Below are 15,226 nucleotides of genomic sequence, written 5' to 3' on the forward strand. Positions count from 1 at the left end.
ATACGCCCTATTTTACATACCATAGTACATTACCCTTAGGGCCTAATGAAAACACCTACAATAGAGTGGTACCCCCCCAATCAATCTAACCTAGGTTAGATGGTTATGCATAAAAGTTTAAAAACATAAATGTCACCCACTGACCCGTCCGTCTGTTTAGATGGGCTGTTTCTTGTCATTCCTTTGTCTCGTCTCCTCCCCTCCAAACCTCTTTTATGAATCATGTTCAATATTGGCGGCCATGGATTCAACAACTGTGATAAAAGACTTTATCATGTAATGTATGTGTTATACTAGCAGTGCAGGTGCAATCTGATGGCGTGCGTGTCATTAGTGTCAAGGTTTCTTGGCTGATTACCCTTTTTTTTAATGAGCATATGGACCCTTTCCTCTTGGCTTCATGCCCTCCCATTTGTCCTCCTTCCTTTCCCCGTGAGAATATCATCATCAATGTAAAGCAACTCGGCTGTCGCTTTCTTCTTCTTCTTTTTTTTTTTCTCGTTCTCCGTGCAACCCTCTTTTACCAAGGATATCCATTCAATAGCTTACGGGGACGGCGGGTGCGGCGGAACAATGTCCTATGAGGAGGATGTTGGAGAGTTTGCATGAAACGCCTCTTGCGAACCGTGGAGTGTGATTGTGGCTCGTGGCAAACGCATTCACAGCAGCAGGCCAACTTTATAAAGACACCAAAGTTTGCGAGAGTCATTGTGAAGAGTCACGATGGGGAGGTCGGTTTTGCATCCCACTACCAACTAACATACATCCCTTGCCACTGCTGTCCATGGGGCTCAAGAATTCGATACCCGCCACAGTTTCTGTTCTTTTTGCGCACAGCCAAGACGAAACAATGTTCAAAAGCCGGGAAACATTAAACCCATCCGACGGGTTCTCGTGGCCAAGCATTGTCGGACAAATGCCGCAGGTAGACGAGCATGGCTCCAACCCACACGCACACACACCTCGTGCCCGTCCATCCTATACCTCCCAAGATGGTCCGCAAGTTGACTCCTCTGGATGACTAGAGCGACGGTGGCTTGCAATTGAAAGCCACAGTTTGGTCGTCCATGGCGTACGGGTCGTTGGCCGACGTCGCCAGGGGAAGTTCAGAGGCACCGGTGGGAGGGATGACGAAGCCATTCTCGCGACTATCTGGCAAGCAATCCTCCGTCCTGGTACAAAGAGGTCAGAAGGAAGGACGATTTGATTGATTGATTCCACCCAGGAGACACTCGAGCGGGCGCGTCATTGTTTCCATTTTTCTTCTTCATTTTCCTGGTGGGCGGGGGCTTGGTTGGCACTCACTTGTATAGAGTACAGTTCATCGGCTCGCCAAACATCCTCGCCGACGATACACCTTGTGGTGACCCTACTCTGAGCGGCGTGTAGGTCAACGAGACTTTTGGCACAAACGCTTGGAATTAGCCTTACTTCCAGGGCAAGAGGCAATGTCGCAAAGACCATGTATGCTTTATTCATGCGTCTGGCCGACTGACTGACTTACTACAAGTACGACCACCGTATCCACGGGGCAGGGTGGGATCGGTTATGTTCATACACGTGATGGTTTCGTTGAGTCCCTCGTAATTTTGATTTGGGCATATCTCAATGAGGTTTCCCCCACTCATGGGCGTTGTCTGTCTCTCAACCAGCTCCAAGGTATTCGAGGAGCCCGAAGAAACGGCCGTTGCCAGGAACAAAATCGTAGCGGCAAGTCTCATGTCGATGGGATGCATGCCGAGATGCATGCTGGCAAGTTGTATAGGCAGACCTTGACAGAATATAACCACCTGTCCAGTTTGACAATGCACTGGAAGATGCTGCCGATTTATACTCCCCCCCCCCCCCCCCCCTCCTTCAACGTCATTCTCAATGTCCCTGATTCTTACGACTCTCGACGCTCACAGCCTGCCTGGTACCATGGTGCCTGTTCCATTTACCAAAACACAAATGTAGTACAGCAGACAAGTGAGAGAGACACTCTCATTCTGCAAGTATTGGCAGAGCTGTAACGTCAGATTGGAATCCAGGGGCAGGGACTCGTATATCTTATACCTTTTACTCAGCCTTCGCAGCGCACGAGCTGAGACGTGTGCATCATGATAGATTTCCTACTGGGCAGTGACAGAACGATTCCATTGTCAGCCATACCTCGCGAACCGAGAAATTGGTTGGAATACAGTCCGACATGCTGTCCTTTCTGTTGCGAGTACAGTCTTAGTCGTGGTCTAATTGCATCAAGTTGATCAAACACAAGGAACGGAACTGCCGCGGGCTTCGCGAGCAACGAATGGGCAAAACAGCCCACAACAGTTGTCCCCGAGAAGGAAGTTGACATATCCGAAAAAAGAAAAAGGGGCGTCCTGATGTATCGAGACGGCCGAGTCCATGAACTCAAGGTACTGTTTCGAGGTCATACGGCCTTTTCTTATATTCTTCTTCTCCATATCCTAGACAAAGTATTCCGAAACTTAATCGTCAAAAATTTCGACAATCTCCCACATAGCTCGAAAAACAAAAAGAGGGATGATAAGAAATAGAGACATCCGAGCATAGATCAGAGAAGGAATCGTCCAAACAAACCCGGTGTCGCGCCAAAATCCGTGCGACACTATGTCCTTACAAGAAGAGAAAACACAATCCCTCACAGCTCCTCTCCAACACGCAGTCCGCTGCCACCGACCCAGCCCTCGCGCTCGTAGTACCGGAAAACTAGCTCGTAATCCTCAAAGTCATGGACAATGCGATCAATGCGGCGGTATCCCTTGATACTCTCTACACGCTTGCCGCGGCTCGTGCCAGTCGAGGTGTCGCCACTCGCTCCCTTGGCTTCAAACAGGGTGATGCTGAAATGTCCCGGCTTGAAGATGCCAACCACCTGCTCAATGACTTCCGAGGTTTCGCGACCATTCTGACCGCCCGGCACATTGGTCTCAAAAGACGCGTAGGAACACTGCGGCTCAGGGGTCACGTGAACGGTAAAGTAGTGGGTAGACTTCTCACTGCCCTCCTCTGGGGGCGCAGGGACAACTCCGTTTGCAGAGAAACCGCACGGATTGAACATGTAGGCGTCGATACGAGCGTCAGGGTACTTGGACGTTGGGTAGACATCTGAGAGACCGCAACAATCCGAGACCACTGTACCAAGCGCGTGACCCTCGGTCGTGAGACTCAATTGATCGATCTCGGACAGAGGTGTGTTTGCGCCAGGTTGGTCCGACTCGCTCGCCACGCTTGTGTCATCGAATGTTTCATCAGAGAGACTTTCAACCGTGCTGGTAGTCTGGATTGTACAGGTGCTACCTGATAAGTCGCCAAGGCTGTCCACAGCATTGCGACGGGCCTCCTCAACCTGCAAAGGCAACTTGGCACACGCGACCGCACTCGCGCGCTCCAGGTAGAACTGCTTTGCATTTTCGGGGTCCAAATCAGTCATGAGAATCTCCAAGGTCTCATCGTTGCTCTCGGCAGCACCGTTAAAGGCCGAGGCAAGCCCGGTAGGTATCTTCCATTGAGCACTTGACGCGGTAGCACCAGTGGGAGTTCGCTCCTCATCAGGGGTGCGCGGCGGCGTCAGGGAAGCCTGAGGAGACGTGATATACAGGTACCAATGGTCCCCATTCATCTTGCCCACCATGTAGGCGCTCCCGTGCTCAAACATGTCGTCCAAGAACTTGATCTCCTGACCCCAGCTTCGGTGAGGAAGTGGCTGCTTTTCGGGGTACAAAAAGTTCTTGCGGCTGTAGAAGACCCGGTACGGAGTCGCAGCAACATGTTCATCCTCGAGAGATTTAACGTTGTGGAAGGGAAAGCCAGCTTCGCGAGCAGCAATGCGAAGAAGGTGCTTCAAACCCCACAGTAGGGTTGTGGTGCCACAGGTCTTCAGAATCAGCTTGTGAGGGAAGACGAACATGCTGGACTCGGAGAGAAGATAGGCATCAATATGCTCCGAGTTGACAACAGAGAGGACCTTGCAGTGGACCTCGTCAAGCATGGGTACCCAGGTCTCAGCGGCTACAGCCTTCAAGCCCTCCGGCTTGGCTCCGGCCGGGAGGGCATCTGCGCTGGGGGCAAACCAAACTTCAAGGAGCTTCTCTGGGCCTGGGGTATATGTTAGCATCGTGGACAAGGGAGCAGGCAACACTCTTTCTTTCTTTTTTTCCGTCTTTATTCCCTCGGTGTTGGGAAAAGTGGTTTCGCTGGCTACATACCTTCAAAGGCATTGCTCGAATCTAGATCAGCGGCGACATCGTGATTGATGGTCAGCTGAGGAATATCCTCGGATGGGGCGATGGACTCGTTGGAGGGGTGTTCGAGGTCGACCATCTCCGTGCTGAAGCTTGCCCAGTAGCGAGGCAGCAGCTCTCTTTCTTCTGTGGTCTCTGAGGATCGTCCGGCGAGGAACTGAACTGCAGCTGTGTGACTGCAGGTGATACAGTGAGCTACCGCGGAGCACTGACTGCCGCTCAAACGAACCTTGCGGTGTTCGTTTGAGGAGTAGGCCCACAGGTCAGGTGGGAGCTTGTAGATGCTGGCGACGCCAGCTGCAATGGGTAGATATAAGGGTTCAACGTCTCACGTATGGGACGTTAGGGAGGTCGGCCACGCGGCAGGAGGATGAGGACCTGTGACGAAGGAATGGTGGCTATTCTCGGGTGCCTTGCTCTGGGCAGATATACCGATACCTGTGGTGGAGTATCGGGGGTCGGGTGAAGGGTAGATGCTGTATCTACAATGGTTGCGCGCGACAACAAGAGCGGTTGTTTAGACTGATTGCTATTTGTAGTGGTATTATCGAGGCCTTTTATGGTAGGAGGAATTAGTTAGATACTCAAAGACAATAGTAGCGTCTTGTGGGTTCGAGGAAGACGAGATAGATATACGTGGATCGAGTCGATCCTATATATATGTGTGTACGTGTGCGTGTTTCTGTGTGGAGGAAGGGGAATCGACGATTAGGTCATTGGGTATGGACAATGTATACACACTTGGCTGGCTTGGAGAAGAGGAAGCGTAGCAAGACTGCTGGGTTCATGGAAAGCCTCTGAAGGGATCCGGGTAGAACACACGAGAAGTTAGCTTCTTCCTGGAGGTTGACACCAGCGAAAGTCGTGATGCTCCCCGCTTGGTCAAGAAATTTTTTTGTCCCTGCTGACTGGGGCTAGTAGTTTATGTTATTGTTGACTGGGCTGGGAGAAGAGAGAAGAAATGTCAAGGTGTAGGTAGCTAGGCAAAATGACTGGCAGGACGAATCAGAAGATCCGACTCATCAGCCAGGCGGGTATTTGCTCTCGATGGGCCCAGAGTAATAAGTAGGTATCCGGAGAATTTTTTTTTAGTTTTTTTTATTTGGGCTCTCTTGTATTATTATTCCTGTGCGAGATTTCTGAGCAGCAGACGAGGGGAGCAGTTGGGAAGTAAACAGCCAAGACAGTAAAACAACAGGTCCGCCTAGTGAGAAAACCAGCAGAGCCCAGGGCAGAGACCGCAGTTCCAGAGCCTTTTCCTTAATGTATTTTCCACAAGTGGATTTGTGAGGTCACTACAAGCCAAAAAGTGGGGTGGGTCGGGTTGCTTTGGGCGCGAACAGAGAAGGAGGGAAGGAGGGGGGAAAAAAAATTGTTCGCCGAGGGGTAAATATCAGGCGCGATTGACAGATACCAAACCATGGACCAGACCCCAGTCCATGTAAGTAGGTACTCTAAATATGTAACTCGTACCTATAGGTACACCCGCTATACTACATGTATTTAGTGTAATGTTTCTGCAGGTTCCCACTCATATCTCTCTCTCTCTACCTATCTACTTATAATGATCACCGTCTTTGCAATGTTACAAATGTAAACTAAGTCCAGTATGTGGCCGTTGGAAGGAGAAAACATGCATCACATATGATGTCGTCAAACCATTCAATGCTGCGTGGGATTTTAAGCAAACAAACATTGTCTCGTATGAGTCAAAAAGAGCTTATTACGTCGTTGCTCGTCAGAAACCCAACGTTAACGCATGCATGCAAAACTCTGCAGCCATCTGCAAGCCGCACATGCAATCCTCCCGTTCCGTGTTGCGTGGTTCTTTTCGGTCTAAACGGCCTACTTAACTGTATATTTTGGCAGCGGTTCGGGTTGGGCCGGCTACACATGTCTCTCCATGGTACATAATTCTAGTAACCTACCTCCTACCTACATACACAAGCAGTATGTATGAGCGCTTATCTGGCGGGGGTCGTGTCAGGAGTCACGGGTAGCACGTTTTACATGAATTGTGTACGACTTCGTATGTCATGTTGTATATTGGTGCAAATCATGGCTGCTACCCCTTGTAGCACGCCATGAGATGATTGATAGTAGCATGTTCACGACTGAATAATATCAACTGGTTCTCTCAAGCAGTAACTTTGCTGGCACCAATCTATCATATTGCTGGACGTGGCCATCCGGTCAAACGTCACCACCTACACATGGCCACCATCTGGTGCAGCATCAGTCCAGACTGCTTGGGCCGTGATTTGGCTCATATCACGCCCACGGTGACACCCGCTTGGCCCCTAGCCGCTAGCTCTCGAATTCGGAGGCAGGATTGTTGACGGACCACCAAGCTAGAGAGACCTTCAATGCTACCTGCCCATGGAAGAAAACGAATTTGCAGAATCGAGCGGCCCGCCTACCCAGTTTTGATGCTCACACGTCCCTTATTGGCCCAGTAAATCATTGCCCCAAAGGAACGATAATCGGCGATGGCTCCGCATCACTTTGAAGTTCCGACGCATCGAGGGATGTGAATATGTAGGACAACTTTGTCGCCGTCTCTCTTCTCGAACCCAACAATACACTGAGCAGGCGCCTATCTTAGGTGTGGCCACGCCGCAGCTGGCCGATATGAGCAGATTTCCAGGTGGTCGGTGATGCGTATAGTTTGCCGTATAATCATGACTTGTCCAAATACCACCCCTTAAACCCACGATACCAGTAGGATCTTCCCCATCAGCCAATCGCCGTGATCATGTCACGGGTGATCTTCCGAAAGATAGGCTCCAATGAGCAGTTGCGATATTTCTCAGCCAGCAAGGAAGCATCCTTTGTAGCAGGTCCGTCGGCATGCTGCCCAGAGCCGTGCGAGAAGTCTTGGCCATTAATCAAAGTGCCCTGCGGATAAGTAGGAGTGGTCCCGGTCTCGATCAGCATGACAAACTGAGGATCAATAGGCACGGCGTCTAGAAACCGAACACTAAACTCCTGCGCCATGACCTGTCCACCTCCTTTGCTGAAAATGTTGGTACATTCGGCGCAGTTGGGGCACACGAATCCGGCCATATTCTCAACGACACCAATGACAGGAATGCCCGTCTTGGAACAGAAATTCAGCTCTTTTCTCACGTCTGCCGTGGCCACAGCTTGGGGCGTAGTCACGACGACCGCACCCGCCACTTGACCGGGCTTTGCATCCTTGAGCAGGGTTTCTGCGAGCGATATGTGTTCATCAGAGGTGCCTGGGGGCGTGTCAATGAGCAGGTAGTCAACGTCGCCCCACAGGACATCGGACAAGAACTGCCGGACCATGGCTGTCTTCTTGGGGCCGCGCCAAACCACAGCATCGCCACGCCCACGGAGGAGAAAGCCCAGGCTCATACATCTCAGTTCTCCCACCCCCGCGTCCGGGTTCGATTCATGGACCGGCACCGGCAGCCAGCCCCCCGGAGCTTGTGTAACCTTTGCGTCCTCGATATTGAACATGCGCGGCATGGAAGGTCCCGTCAGGTCAACGTCAAGGACACCGACCGAGTGACCAGCCAGCGACAGCGATAATGCTAGCTGGGTCGTGACTGATGATTTCCCAACACCACCCTTGCCCGAAAGCACCTGTGCGATCCATTGGTCAGCAATGATCCTACTCTCCCTTCTCAGACACGTTGGCGACGGCGGAAGGAAGCGGAGAACGAGGAGGAGGCTGAGGAGGCGCAACATACCAGAACAATGTGCTTGACCTGTGCCAGAGACATGATGGCGTTATTGTTTTGTTGTCGTTGTGGCTCAGGAGATTGGGTTTGCAAACCGTGTATAGGTTACCAAACTTCACATCCCGCTCAGATGAGATTGTTGGTGCGATTCATTATCTTTGTAAAAGCAGGGCACAGGATGAATGAAGGCGGGTGATGTTACCGGGCGGGCCGTTCATCGGCGACGACGGTCAATTTATCAGCATTTTAGTCACAGCGGATTGGCTAATTCCCTGGGTGTGCCGTACGGATCTCTCCTGTGGTACCTAGGTACGGTAGGTACGCAATATACACTAATATCTATATTCCATTCTTTGACATACCTCCTCGACGCCTTGAACCGCGTACCATAAAGAAGAGAAACAGATATCTTTTGGGGATGATGCTAACAATACATCAAGAGTGAAAGCGCAAAGAGATGCTTTCAATCCTCGAAAACGTGTACTTGATGCTTATCGTTATCATCGGCGCTTTTACATATGTCCCTAGATGTCCCCGGATCTCCCTGTTCGTTGGCCCCACGAACCAATCATGTACAGAATAGGTTAACTCCAGATACCTTATTCCGAATCCAGCAATCGACTCTCCATTCGAGATACGTACCTCTAATTAGAATGGATGCTATTCAAATACAGTAATAGTAGATAATGCTTCGCGACTCGCCTCCAAAGTCATGTAGCTAATATGTCTCCTGCAAGAGAAAATGCATCTATGGTTTGTTGCACTTGCAACAAAGAGAACGCCACTGGGCTTTGCAAGAGGAACTCGGAGGGAAAACTCAACTCACCTGGCGGCGCGAAATAGGTACTGTGGTGGTAGTTTAAGAGACGTGACACCCCTGAAAGTCAGTTTCCTCACCTGCCAATACCTACTTTCAGTCTGCTACCTTTCAACTCCGAAACCCTCCAACGATCCGCAACGTAACCTTCTGCTACACTGCCAAGCGCGTCTGGGCGGCTTTTGAGAAGACCTCAAAGCCGTGCGCCGTACGTGTACATAGGTATTGATCTGAGCCGCACGAGATATACCTTTGCTGCTTCACCTCGCCGAGTGCTATTCTTTCTTCCTCTGCTCGCGATCGACCGACCGACCGACCGACCACTCACCAATGCTTCGGTCTTTTCATTGATAGATCGAAACATCCGCGACCAACATGACCATTGAATTCCGCCCTCATGGACGATCCTTGGGGCTCTCCTTGGGCTTCCGCTCCCTCCGACACGGTCTCCAAGAATGATCACCCACCGTCCCCGTCGTCGCCGCCCAAGTCTCTACTGAGCCTGCCACCAAAGGCCTTCTTCGGCAGCAGTTTAAACCTGCCTGCCCAGTCCCCTTGGGCTGATCACGGCTTTGGGGACTGGGCAAGTCCCGGCCCGGTCGACGACACCGCGCCGAATCTGCAATGGGCTTCCTGGGCGGAACCGAGTCTAGCTCCCCGAGCCGAGTCGCCCGGAAAGCAGAGCCCAATTGCCTGGCCAAGTAGCACAGCGACGTCCCCAGGCCTCAAGCCTATGCGTTCACGCTCTTCGACCTTGTTCCGTCAGTCTTCACCAGATCCGTGGACAAACGACGCGTCCTGGCGCGACCGAGACGAGGTAGCGCCTTTCAAGGCCGTTTCAATCACCTCTACCACAGACGATCAGGAAGCCCCTCTCCCCGTCGACACGCAGGTCGTGATCCATGTGGAAGAGCCACACGCCGGCATTACCGACGAAATCAATTCCCAGGACAAGCTTCATGTGCACGACGCAAGAGAAGGAGGAGCAACACTGAGTTTGGCAGTCGAACCCGAGGGACACGAAAGTCCATCAAGACCCTCGTCGACATTTTCAGCTGAGAGCTCGCATGGTCAGGAGCAGCAAGACTCGCCAATCACTTCGGTCGACGAAGAGCTAAACTTTCGTCCCCGAAACCTGACGAGAAAATCATCATCAAAAGTGTCGGATCTCGTAGGCTTGTATGATGGGCTGGCGCGAGCTGCATCGGATGGAAGTGGAAGCCGTCCTGTGAGTCGCAAAAAAAGTACTGGCTCCACGCATGCGGCGAATTGTATTGAAAATGCGGGCGCTGGCGAAGGAGACAACGTCTTCGATCACGAACCGAGTACCTCGGAAGACTCAAGGACCTCCATTTCCTCAGGCGGGTCCTCCACACCAAGAATCCAGCCGCAGAATAGGCTCAGCCAGCGTAGCCATGCGTCAAGTGATAAAGGGCATGACCCAGCAGCTGACGCACATGCCCTTGCTCTGCGGGAGTTAACAGAGAAATTCGGAGTGATCAAATTCGACGTAGACGTGAAGCTGCTTGATAGAGCTTTCGATTCGAAACTAGATCCTGACTATGAGGAATGCGTTGCTCCTGAAGGCCTCACTGATCGCATCATTACAGACAGCTTTGGGACCGTCGCTGAGAGGAAGGCCTGGTACCGTGTTTCCCGTTTTGGCTCGATGCTAAAGCACGACTCAGGAGACGAAGAAAATTACCATCGTGTGACATGGCAGACATCGCAACTCCATGACGATGCAATCAAAATTGTTCGGCGGTGGATGGAGGAAGATTCGATTTCTGGCAAGCCTATTCTCGGTGGTGGCAAGAGAACGAGCGCCTTCAACTGGGACTCGGCGGCTGCGCCCGTGGCATTGGACAAGGTCTTTGCCCGCAGATCTCTAGGGCCGCGCCCAAAGGGCAGCTCAAGTGTTCCCATGGGACATACTCCGTCAGTATTTCCTCAACGTCTTTATACTCTGCCGTCCAAGTGGTCCACGAAGCAAAGTTGTACTACTGTTTGCGTGTTCTGTGAGGGCTGGTCCGAGTCGCAAAGCTCCAGGGACACACGTCCAACCGAGCTCATCAACGTGGCTTGGGCGGCAATTTTGCTAACAGTCAATCTGTAGTACATCATCCATCGGTTCCCAAATCAGTATCACAGAGGAGCCAAAGTTTCCCTCGGGGCTCGGCGGCTCATATGCCCCAAGTAGCATCGGCACACCGTCTACCTCTGCCTCACCTATCGCAAACTTCGGTTGGAGCACGAGACCCCCATCGACATTCATCATGACGACTCGATCGAGCGTACATTCATTGAAAATTGAGAAACCGGCTCAAAGGTCCGCCAACTCCACCACTCCCGGGCTACTGTCTCCGGCATTTCAGCAGCCCCAAATGATCAATGAACACGGGAGTGAGGTTCCTATGAAAAGTGATGATGATGATGATGATGATACTGCCGAAGATGACGACTGGGGAGAGATGGTTTTCTCCCCCACGCAAGAAGCATTCACGACAACAGAGAACCATATTTTATCTCAAAGCACCGGGGATGAATTCTCCCAAGTATCCATGACAGGAACGACAGACGCTCATCTAGTGTCCGAAGCCCAGTCAGCCCACGCGCAGCCGTCGACATCAGGGTCCGCGGCTTCAGAGGTCAGTGCTTCGATTCTGTATCGCCACGATCCAAGTCGAAACGCGCAATGGGCACCGAAACAAAACACAGAACCGTGCACATCCATCGACCTTGGCCGGTCGGAAACGTCGTCGGCCAGAGTGCAGCCATCTCCCATTGTCCCCAGCTTCAGTCAGTGTGTGGCGGAGCCATTTTCGCCGTCATCTTCGCCTCCATCACCATTATCAAAGGGCACAGACATGGATTCTTCCATGAATGTCCCCCCGCCAAGCTGTTTGAATGCTCCAGTCTCTGCGGCTACTATCTCTCCAAGCCCAGTTGAGAGCTCTGTTGATGCAGCGGACAATGTGGTGATTCAACAAATCCTTCAGGGCCTCCCTGATCTCTACTACATGTTAAGATAAGTTTAGCAGTACTCTTCACATGTAATGCTTTAATTTTATATATGATGCACTAGATTTGGCCATGCTATAACGCATGGCTTACATCAAGGAGGCTTAGCATGGCTGGGTATGCACAACTAGGCATTGGAGTACAGGTATTTTATTTTTATTTTTTTAAATGGGAGAAGGGGAACCCCAACGACCGGATAGAGTAACATGGCTGTACATAGCAAATCACGTATATTACGTCAGGATCATGTTGAATATTTACGCATCTTGAAGCAGTTTACTTTTACAGGGTCATGGAGCTTGGGGCCGTGTGTGCATCGAAATTGTCAAGACTTGTCTAATGTCTAACACACTCTCTGGAATGTCTACCTAGCCACCACAGTAGCCTGGCCCTGGATCTTGACGGCTGCGAATGTCTCATGGGGGGCGAGGGTGGGATACATGCACAGGTGGGCATGCTAGGCAGGCCAGCAGCTTCCTGTGTTGAAAACATGACACTTTGTTGAATCCTCGGTAGTGGCATACTGGTTGGTGGTTAGGTGGGCAGACAAGAGTGGCCATACCGAGATAAATTAGGCCCTGGTAATGTATCATTATTGCATTATGCTCGGAGCATATATTGGGGATAAGAGGCGGCCAATGTGAAAACAGGCAGTCATGTTCCAGATCGACATGCGCACAACATCAGCCACGGCCAAAGCTCGTGGGGAGCAGGACCAAGCTTCAGTCTGCAGTCCCGGCGATGATGCATCTCGAATAACCTATATCTCGACCAAGCAGTTCCACCTGCATGGGCGACGGAGAAAGCTGCCACGGGTGATGCTGGCGGTTCTTTGCATCCTCTTCTGCTCGTCTGCTGGAGGGATTGCGCTCGCCGTTGTCCTCATTCTGGACCCCGTTGAGGTTCGAGGCGCCTGTCTCTCACGCGACTTTATATTGTACGCCGCGCTGCTTTCCCTTCTTTATATTGCACTGCACATTAGAGCAGCGCTGCGGGACCACGTCGGAACACAAAAAGGACCGCCGCAATATATGTACGGGGATTATCTTCACGCAAGTGCACTCATCGTTGCCCGGCTGTCCATTGTCGCCTGGATTTGTGCTCTGGTCGCGACAGCTGCCATGATCGCCAACGCATCACCACTACCACTCGGCGGTCTGGCCAGCAAGTCACCGATTCTGAATCTGTTGATTTGCATTGGCGCACTGTATGTAGAGTCAGCTCTGAACTTAACGTTGGATGACGTGAACATGAGGAACCACTGAACAGCTGATTCGACGAGACAGGCCCTCATTTGCCATCATACTATGCACAATAGAGGAGCATTCGACAACGGCACCTTTTGCAACGGCTGGTTTCTCGACGCCATCTTTGCTAACCTGCCGCGTGAGCGCCTTTGCCGAAGATCTGGCGGCCGGTGGGAGCGTCTCGAGACGTGGATCCGTACAAGAGGCGACGGACAAGGGCGAGGAGTCGTCTTCTTCCACCACAATGTCCAGCGCTGGCATGTTTCGGCCTCTGGAATCCCATGCTGCAGCCATGATCAGCCAGGATAGGTCCGTGGATGGCATGCCGAACCGCAACCCCCCGAGCTCACCCACAAGTCAACTGCCCATTGGAGTTACTCGAGCTGGACCACATCCGTCAACCATTTCTAACCAAACTGCAGACCCCCCTAAGCCTGCATACTTGCCCGGGGGCTGGCGCACCGAATTTGGGACCATGTCGTGATGCCCTTCAGGGCTTGGCATGTCCCCCGGAACAAACCAAAAATGTCGAGACGAGCAGCTGAACTATGGTGGTTATATTCTGGTGTGGAGGATCCTGTGCACTTCAGCTACAGTCAACGATGACCCTGTGTGTGTGTGTTGTGTGTGTGTGTGTGTTGTTTTTTTTTGTGTTTAGGCGATCTTAAGGGTTGTACGGGGGACTCTCGATTCCTGTCTTCTGGGAGACGTCTACCAGGGCCTGGATGCTTGGTCTTTGAGGTTAACCAGCAAACAAAGAGACAGGTACAGGTGCTGGCATCCAATGTATCTACCCGGTGCAGGTCCGGTCCAGAGGGATTTCTCCATCACCAAGCTCCGACTTCGTGGTCACAGCCAGGCAGTGGCGTCGAGAGCCTGAACGAGCACCTCAACACACGCGACATATAGGTATATGTGTATCTTCAGGCGGGATTTTCGAGAAAATCACATAGAACTTCACGCCCCAACACCGGCCCCGATGTTCTCGATCGTTGGGCCTCGGCAGACACCAACTCTCGTGGTATCATCGCCTCGGCGTGTTGTCACAGATGGCAAGGCGGGCTCACAGGGCCATTAGATGTGTTTGCTCTGTCGGCTCTTTATGGATGGCAAACAACACCCACCTCGCTGCAGGCACATGACGGAAGAGACGGAGGCAACTGCTCCAAGACTGCTCAGAGCCACGAGTGATGCAATGCCATCTTTGGGTGGTAGTAACTATTTGTCACAGACGAGGGAATAACTCGTCGTCTCCGAGGCCGTCGTGATCTTCGCCCCCTTCAGCAGGTGGACTCGAGGAAGTTCAAGAAGCGACCCGGCATCGAGTATCGAAAGCAGACTCATTGGCGGGGCCTAGGCAAAGCTCCATGTGGCACGCATCGGACCTGGGTGAACCCTCACCCACCCGCCAAGTCTTCTTCTCTTCAAGGTGAACCGGGAAAGGCTTGAATTAGTCGTCAATGAGGAGTTGCAGACAGATTGGTGACTTTGATCACGGCTACATAGACGGAGGACGCAGTCACGATCGGAAGGACTAATTTACTTGATATGTAAACCGCAAAAGACTGCCACGGGACACGAGACAGATACAATGCTACTATGTACTAACCTAGGTATTTAATGATTAATGCGTTCATTGAATTAATTACCTAGAAACGTCACCCATTGCTTATAGCTGACTGAGAGCGAGTGAAGAACAACATACTCTCTTTTTTTTCTCCTTCTATATACATAGTGCATAGTATTATCCCTCCGAGTCCGTCTCTCACTTTTTTTTCCCTCGAACCCTGACTCAGAGGTGGGGATGGCTCCGAGTTCGCTAGAAAGGAAATTGGTGTGCAGAGTGACGCCAGGACCAGACCAGGGGATAGGGCATCAGTCCAGTGCAGTCAGTATTGGGTTGGACCTTCACATTGCGTCTTGGAAGTCTTTGGGGGGTGGGATCAGATCGTGGGGCTTCAATTGTGTGACGCATTTCCACGGCGGCGGCGGGGTATCTCATGTACCTACATGCACGGATCACAGACTATGTACCCAACCAACCTCACGTGCTGCAGGTGCAAGGGACAGAAGTCCATTGGTCAATTGGACCACCATAACATAATTTTTTTTTTTTTTTAAAAAAAGTAAGCGTAGGGGAGGGGAAAAAAAAAATTAGACAAGAAAAGTCTGGTCAGGCTTTGG

General features: G+C 51.6%; 5 protein-coding genes across 5 annotated transcripts; 3 read left to right on the forward strand and 2 right to left on the reverse strand.

Annotated features, from left to right (window-relative positions):
* Positions 1-2,644: 2,644 nt before the first annotated feature.
* Positions 2,645-4,326, reverse strand: PFICI_09642 (uncharacterized protein; the record flags this gene model as incomplete). Its single annotated transcript, XM_007838223.1, has 2 exons — positions 2,645-4,101; positions 4,212-4,326. 2 exons carry the CDS (start codon positions 4,324-4,326, stop codon positions 2,645-2,647), a joined length of 1,572 nt encoding a protein of 523 aa, XP_007836414.1.
* A 2,657-nt stretch (positions 4,327-6,983) lies between these two features.
* PFICI_09643 (Cytosolic Fe-S cluster assembly factor CFD1) lies at positions 6,984-7,999 on the reverse strand (the record flags this gene model as incomplete). Its single annotated transcript, XM_007838224.1, has 2 exons — positions 6,984-7,859; positions 7,967-7,999. The coding sequence occupies 2 exons, from the start codon at positions 7,997-7,999 to the stop codon at positions 6,984-6,986; spliced, it is 909 nt and encodes a 302-aa protein (XP_007836415.1).
* A 1,172-nt stretch (positions 8,000-9,171) lies between these two features.
* PFICI_09644 (uncharacterized protein) lies at positions 9,172-11,806 on the forward strand (the record flags this gene model as incomplete). Its single annotated transcript, XM_007838225.1, has 2 exons — positions 9,172-10,712; positions 10,891-11,806. The coding sequence occupies 2 exons, from the start codon at positions 9,172-9,174 to the stop codon at positions 11,804-11,806; spliced, it is 2,457 nt and encodes an 818-aa protein (XP_007836416.1).
* Positions 11,807-12,451: 645 nt separating this feature from the next.
* On the forward strand, positions 12,452-13,060 carry PFICI_09645 (uncharacterized protein; the record flags this gene model as incomplete). Its single annotated transcript, XM_007838226.1, has 1 exon — positions 12,452-13,060. The coding sequence occupies one exon, from the start codon at positions 12,452-12,454 to the stop codon at positions 13,058-13,060; it is 609 nt and encodes a 202-aa protein (XP_007836417.1).
* A 42-nt stretch (positions 13,061-13,102) lies between these two features.
* On the forward strand, positions 13,103-13,351 carry PFICI_09646 (uncharacterized protein; the record flags this gene model as incomplete). Its single annotated transcript, XM_007838227.1, has 1 exon — positions 13,103-13,351. The coding sequence occupies one exon, from the start codon at positions 13,103-13,105 to the stop codon at positions 13,349-13,351; it is 249 nt and encodes an 82-aa protein (XP_007836418.1).
* Positions 13,352-15,226: the final 1,875 nt, after the last annotated feature.

This window comes from Pestalotiopsis fici (genome assembly GCF_000516985.1).
Source record: "Pestalotiopsis fici W106-1 unplaced genomic scaffold PFICI_Scf_6, whole genome shotgun sequence".
In the NCBI taxonomy this organism is placed as follows: Eukaryota; Fungi; Ascomycota; class Sordariomycetes; order Amphisphaeriales; family Sporocadaceae; genus Pestalotiopsis; species Pestalotiopsis fici.